At 50.5% G+C, this 7,500-nt stretch overlaps 1 protein-coding gene across 1 annotated transcript in view; it reads right to left on the bottom strand.

Moving 5' to 3' along the window:
• Positions 1 to 7,500, bottom strand: part of fmnl1b (formin-like 1b) — a 37,831-nt gene that overhangs the window by 17,864 nt on the left and 12,467 nt on the right. The window contains exons 5-6 of the mRNA XM_030770281.1: positions 6,865 to 6,948; positions 6,416 to 6,547 (exon numbers count right to left, since the gene is read on the bottom strand). Of these exons, the coding sequence (XP_030626141.1) occupies positions 6,416 to 6,547; positions 6,865 to 6,948 (216 nt within the window). The remainder of the gene's footprint in view (positions 1 to 6,415; positions 6,548 to 6,864; positions 6,949 to 7,500) is intronic.

Consider the following 7,500-nt stretch of genomic DNA (forward strand, 5'->3'; position numbering starts at 1 on the left):
AGAAGCTGAACAGAAATATGTCAGGGTTCCTGCGTGACCTGCTCTCTATTGTGCCCCTGCTGGTCAGGTCTGGTGACAGCTGTCATTTGTTTTTGGTTTTGTCATGTGCTTTTGTTTATTTTGGTCTTCCATGTGCCCTGGCCCCGCCCCTCACTTATTGTGCTCACCTGTGTCTCGTTGAAGTAGTAATTAGTCTGTCTATTTAAACCCTGCCTGTTCTACCCTTTGTTTGTCAGTTCGTACCGCCTTCCACAGTGTGTCGTCCTAGCCTTTTGTTATCCTGATTGTCTTCTGTTCTTGACCTCTGCCTGTTTTTTTTGACTTTTTGCCTGTTGGATTTTGCCTCTTCTGCCTGCCTGCCTGCCTTGCCCTGTATCTGCTTTTGAACATTTGCCTGTCTCTGGATTTTGCCTTTGCCTGCCGTTTTGGATTGTTTGCCTCCCTCTGACTGCTCTGTGGTACGACCTCTGCTTGTTTTTTGGATTCCGCTTTCTGCCTAGTGTATTGAAAGACTTCTGCCTGGCACAATAAACATTTTATTTATTCATCAGTGAGTCTGCAACTGAGTCCCCTGTTTTCCCTGACAACACGAACTGACCATAATGGACTCAGCAGACTCCAGCCAGCTTCGAGAGGCTCTCTCTCGACAGGGTGCTATGTTGGGAAGACATGAGGGCCATTTTGCCAACGTTAACCAGACAATGGAGGCCTTCTCTGCCACCCTGACCAGTATCACTTCCCAGTTACAACAGATCCAGCTGGCACTGAAACCTAGCCATTCACCACCAGTAACGTCATCCGCCCCCCAGCAAACCCCTCCAGCTCAGCTGGCCCGAGAGCCCCGTCTGCCACCACCTGAGTCATACAACGGCGAACCAGGAACCTGCAGGTCCTTCCTCTCTCAGTGCTCTCTGGTTTTCGAGCTCCAGCCCACCACCTTCCCCACTGATCGAGCCCGTATTGCATATGTCATCACTTTGCTGTCTGGTCGAGCAAGAGAGTGGGGAACGGCAGTGTGGGAGACTCGGGCTCCATTCTGTGACAGCTACCAGGCATTTTGTGATGAGATGAGGAGGGTCTTTGATCGTTCCCAGCATGGGAGAGAGGCCGCCAGAGAATTGCTGAGAATCCGGCAGGGAGTCCGCTCAGTTTCAGATTATGCTATCCAGTTCCGCACTCTTGCCACCACGACCGACTGGAATACAGAGGCCCAATATGATGCCTTTCTGAACGGTTTGTCCGAGGCCATTAAGGACGAGCTAGCCACCTGTGAGCTACCAACTGGCTTTCAGCATCTGATAGATTTGGCCATACGAATCGACAACCGCATGAAGCAACGTCGTCAGGAGTGGATTACTGAAGGAGCACGGGGTCCCTCCAGGTTTCATATGTTCACTCGCCAGCCTGAATCAGGGTCGTCTTCGCCAAGTCATCCGTCACCATCGACTGTCACCCCAGAACCCATGCAGGTCGACCATGCCCGTCTGTCCGTCTCAGAGAGACAAAGGAGGATCAGCACCAATTCCTGCTTGTACTGTGGCCGGCCTGGCCACTTTGTGTCCACCTGTCCAGTAAAAGCTAAACGCTCACCTTTGAACACGGGACTACAGGTGAGCAATACTCCGCTTTCCCGGCCCTCTACCACACGTACTCTCTTACCAGCTTACCTTGTCACTGACGGCCATAGACACATTATTTCAGTACTCATCGACTCTGGGGCAGAGGGGAACTTTATGAATGCAGGTCTGGCCGCCCAACTTGGCATCCCTTCCACTCCGCTACAGTTCCCTGTGGAGGCCAACGCACTAACGGGAGTAAGGCTTGCTCGGATCACTCACACAACAGCTCCGGTGAGGCTTCTCATCTCTGGCAATCACTGGGAGAACATTGTATTTCATTTGATTGATTCACCCCAGGCATCTGTTGTTTTAGGCCATCCCTGGCTAGCTCAGCACAATCCCCACATTGACTGGTCCCACAATAAGGTTTTAGAATGGAGCTCCTTCTGTTCGAATCACTGCCTCCGTGCTGCTCAGGCTCCTTCAACCCCGGTTCCCTCGTCTCCAGAGGAGCACCCTGACCTGTCCTCAGTTCCCCCTGAATATCGGGATCTCAGCATGGTATTTAGCAAAGCACGAGCCACTTCTCTGCCGTCTCACCGTCCATATGATTGCGTCATAGAGCTCCTTCCAGGGACTTCACCACCCAGAGGCCGCTTGTACTCCCTGTCGCCACCAGAGACGGAAGCCATGAACAGGTACATACAGGACTCCCTAGCAGCTGGCATAATTCGCCCCTCTTCTTCCCCAGCTGGGGCGGGGTTCTTCTTTGTCGGCAAGAAGGATGGGTCTCTCCGTCCCTGCATTGATTACAGAGGCCTCAATGATATCACTGTGAAGAACCGCTACCCGCTACCCCTGATGTCATCCGCTCTTGAGCTGCTGCAAGGTGCCACAGTCTTCTCCAAGCTTGATCTCCGTAACGCCTACCATTTAGTCCGCATAAGGGAGGGAGATGAGTGGAAGACTGCCTTCAATACACCATCAGGCCACTATGAGTATTTGGTTATGCCATTTGGTCTCACTAATGCCCCTGCCGTCTTCCAATCCTTTGTTAATGACATCCTTAGAGATATGCTAAATCTGTTTGTCTTTGTCTACCTGGATGACATCTTAATATTTTCCAGATCACTCCCTGAACACATCCAACATGTCCGACGGGTGCTCCAGCGTCTCTTGGAGAATCAGTTATTTGTGAAGGCGGAGAAGTGCGAATTCCACAAGAGCACCATCTCGTTCCTGGGCTATGTGATCACGGCAGGAGGGGTTCAAATGGATCAGCAAAAGATAAGGGCGGTAGAGAATTGGCCCCAGCCCACTTCCCGTCGCGACTTGCAACGGTTCTTAGGGTTTGCCAATTTTTATCGCCGCTTCATTCGCAATTTCAGTACCCTGGCAGCCCCCCTCACCTCCCTGACTTCATCCAAACTGAGATTTTGTTGGAGCCCAACTGCCGAGAGGGCATTCTCTGAGTTGAAGAGGCGGTTCACCTCGGCTCCCATCCTCATCCAGCCTGATCCTGCCCGCCAATTCATTGTTGAGACTGACGCATCTGACGTGGGAGTGGGTGCCGTTTTGTCTCAGTTTTCTGCTGTGGATGGTAAGCTACACCCCTGCGCCTTCTACTCCCACAGATTAACCCCCACGGAAAGTAATTATGACATCGGAGACCGGGAGTTACTGGCTGTCAAACTTGCTCTGGAGGAATGGAGGCACTGGCTCGAGGGGGCAAGTTCTCCTTTCTTGGTTTGGACTGATCATAAGAACCTTGAATATATCAGGTCTGCAAGACGTCTCAATTCCCGTCAGGCCCGCTGGTCTCTCTTTTTTGCTCGGTTTAACTTTACCCTGTCTTATCGCCCTGGTTCCAAGAACAGCAAACCAGATGCCCTCTCTCGTCAGTTTCAGGCATCTGAGGACACCCCGGAGGTCACAACAATTCTCCCCAAGCGATGTCTGGTCGCAGCTGCTCGATGGGATATCGAGTCGGTGGTCCGATCTGCACAGCAGGGTGAGTCTGGACCCAGCTCTTGTCCTCCTAACCTTTCGTATGTTCCTCAATCTGTCCGCTCCCAGGTTCTCCAGTGGGGACACTCATCAAGACTTTCCTGTCATCCTGGGATCCGACGTACGGCTGCCTTCATCAGTCGGATGTTCTGGTGGCCTTCCATGAGGGACGATGTTCATAGCTTTGTCTCAGCCTGCCCAGTCTGCGCCCAAAACAAGTCCTCCAACCGACCCCCTTCAGGCCTACTACAGCCTCTGACAGTTCCCAAGAGACCCTGGTCCCACATAGCACTGGACTTTGTGACTGGATTGCCTCAATCTAATGGTAACACCACCATATTAACTATCGTGGACCGTTTTTCTAAATCTGTGCATCTGGTCCCTCTTCCCAAGCTACCCTCTGCTAAGGAGACTGCCCTCCTCCTCATTCATCATGTTTTCAGGCTTCATGGTTTACCCACGGAAGTAGTGTCGGACAGAGGACCACAGTTCACCTCTCACTTCTGGAAGGCTTTTTGTAAGTTGCTTGGAGCAAAGGTCAATCTCTCCTCTGGTTTTCACCCACAGACTAATGGCCAGACTGAACGGGCCAACCAACAACTGGAAGTGATGCTCCGCTGCCTGTCCTCCCAAGAACCCTCTTCCTGGAGCCAACAACTTCCCTGGGTTGAATATGCTATTAACTCCCTACCCTCTTCCTCCTCTGGTCTGTCCCCTTTTCAGTGTTGCCTGGGCTATCAGCCCCCTCTGTTCCCTGCCCAGGAGGAGGAGGTCGGAGTCCCTTCAGCACAAGCATTCATCCGGAGATGTCTACGGACCTGGAGGCGCGCTCGGAGGGCCCTGCTTCGTTCCACAGCCAGGATAAAACTACATGCTGATCGTCATCGCAGCACGGCTCCACGCTATCGGCAAGGTCAGCGCGTGTGGCTTTCCGCCCGCGACATTCCCCTGAGGGTGGATTCCCGCAAGTTGGCCCCTCGTTTCATTGGTCCCTTCCCCATCGCCAAGGTGATCAGTCCTGTCGCTGTGAGGCTGAGACTGCCCTCCACTCTCCGTCGTATCCACCCCACATTTCATGTCTCACAAGTTAAGCCCTTCATCCGCAGCCCCCTCTGCCCTGTCCCCAAGCCCCCTCCTCCCCCCCGCCTCATTGATGGCTCAGAGGCCTTCACGGTGCGCCGTTTATTGGATGTGCGGCGCCGGGGCCGCGGACTTCAATACCTCGTGGACTGGGAGGGCTATGGTCCTGAAGAGAGGTGTTGGGTCCCAGCTCGGGACATCCTTGACCCCACACTCATCCAGGAGTTCCACCGTCTCCATCCCACACCACCAGTTGGGACGCCAGGAGGCGCCCGTAGGAGGGGGGGTACTGTCAGGGTTCCTGCGTGACCTGCTCTCTATTGTGCCCCTGCTGGTCAGGTCTGGTGACAGCTGTCATTTGTTTTTGGTTTTGTCATGTGCTTTTGTTTATTTTGGTCTTCCATGTGCCCTGGCCCCGCCCCTCACTTATTGTGCTCACCTGTGTCTCGTTGAAGTAGTAATTAGTCTGTCTATTTAAACCCTGCCTGTTCTACCCTTTGTTTGTCAGTTCGTACCGCCTTCCACAGTGTGTCGTCCTAGCCTTTTGTTATCCTGATTGTCTTCTGTTCTTGACCTCTGCCTGTTTTTTTTGACTTTTTGCCTGTTGGATTTTGCCTCTTCTGCCTGCCTGCCTGCCTTGCCCTGTATCTGCTTTTGAACATTTGCCTGTCTCTGGATTTTGCCTTTGCCTGCCGTTTTGGATTGTTTGCCTCCCTCTGACTGCTCTGTGGTACGACCTCTGCTTGTTTTTTGGATTCCGCTTTCTGCCTAGTGTATTGAAAGACTTCTGCCTGGCACAATAAGTGAGGGGCGGGGCCAGGGCACATGGAAGACCAAAATAAACAAAAGCACATGACAAAACCAAAAACAAATGACAGCTGTCACCAGACCTGACCAGCAGGGGCACAATAGAGAGCAGGTCACGCAGGAACCCTGACAAAATATCTCAAAAATTCTCATCTGATTAATGAAAAACCTTTGAGACTGAGAAAGCAAATTCATGTCACTCAGGTTCCATGTCTATCTCTGCCTCTGGTGCTGTCTGTCTCTCTCTGTCTTACTCTCTCTCTCATTGTGTCTCTCCCTTTCACTCCAGCTCTTGGTTTTGCTTGGCCTCTTTCTCTCCCTGTCTCTCTTTCTCTGTCTTACACTCACTGGTTCTCTGTCTCACACTCACTGGTTCTCTGTCTCACACTCACTGGTTCTCTGTCTTACACTCACTGGTTCTCTGTCTCTCACTCACTGGTTCTCTGTCTCACACTCACTGGTTCTCTGTCTCACACTCACTGGTTCTCTGTCTTACATTCACTGTTTCTCTTCAATGTTGTTGCTCTTTCTTTTGCACTCTCTCCCTCTCTCTCTCTCTCTCTCTCTCTCTCTCTCTCCCCCTCTATCTATCTATCTATCTATCTATCTATCTATCTATCTATCTATCTATCTATCTATCTATCTATCTATCTCACCCCCTCTCTCTTTTTCTCTTTCTCTTTCTCTCTCTCTTTCTCTCTCTCTCTCCAGAAAGAGTGTTTGACTTCTTCACATTCTTAGAAAAGCCTCATTTCTTGAACACAACATAGATTCATATGTGTATTTATTCCACGCAGGTTTTCCCGTTCTGAAATCTGGTGTTATCTTCTTTATAAACTCCATAAAGTTCATATGGTAGTTCTATTTTTCTATAAGTCTGTTGTAATGAAGAGTTATGTTCATGTCTTCGCTGAAATATGTGTATCCCTGTGGAGCAGCAGAGCATGCTGGGAAAGACGTACCGGGAGGTCAGAGATCGTCCGGGCCGTGATGCACTGTGGGAGGGGGAGCTGTTGGCACTGGAGGTCAGGTCCTCCACGGACTTCTCATATGCAGCTGATACAACCCCGTTATCCACAGTTTCCATGTCATATCTGCACACACACACACACACACACACACACATACAGAAACAGCCTGTCTTATGTCTGTAATGCTTTGAAGATTGTGTCTGTATATGTGTGTGTGTATGTGTATCTCTTGGTGAGTGTATCTGTGTATGTATGTGTATCAGTGTATATGTGTGCCTGTGTGTGTGTGTGTGTGTGTGTGTGTGTGTGTGTGTGTGTGTGTGGGTGTATGTGCATGTGCGTGTGTGTGTGGGGGTGTGTGTGTGTGTATGTGTGTGTGTGTGCATGTGCATGTGTGTGTATGTATGTGTGTGTGTGCTGATTGACAGTTCTGTACATACGTGACTGCACGCTGGGAAAAAGAGAGATAATCCACCAGCACATCCAGACCTCTGTTCTGTTCATTTAGAAACTCATGCGCCCAGCTTGAATAAGACAGAGAAAGAGAAGGTGAGACAGAGAAAGAAAGAGAGACAGAGGGTGAGAGAGGGAGGGAGAGAGAGAGAGAGAGAGAGGGTGTGAGAGAGGGTGTGAGAGAGAGAGAGAGAGAGAGAGAGAGAGAGAGAGAGAGAGAGAGAGACGAGAGTCGCAGTTAAAACGTGTCTTGACCTCTTTATTCCAAAAGCGGTTTTATTTTATAGTAGGTGAGCAATTCGGTGCATTTTAAGACACTTGAATAGCTTTTTTTTGAGTGGACTCATATATATCTGTACACTAGACTTAAACAGAAATACAGACCTGTTCTCTATTACAATGTAGTGTATGGTTTAGGAGCAATGTGTGATTTAGGAGCAGTGTGTGATTTAGGAGCAGTGTGTGATTTAGGAGCAATATGTGGTTTAGGAGCAGTGTGTGGTTTAGCAGGAGCAGTGTGTGGTTTAGGAGCAGTGTGTGGTTTAGGAGCAGTGTGTGGTTTAGGAGCAGTGTGTGGTTTAGTAGGAGCAGTGTGGGTTAGGAGCAGTGTGTGGTTTGGGAGC

This window comes from Chanos chanos, chromosome 3, assembly GCF_902362185.1.
Source record: "Chanos chanos chromosome 3, fChaCha1.1, whole genome shotgun sequence".
NCBI classification, from domain to species: domain Eukaryota; kingdom Metazoa; phylum Chordata; class Actinopteri; order Gonorynchiformes; family Chanidae; genus Chanos; species Chanos chanos.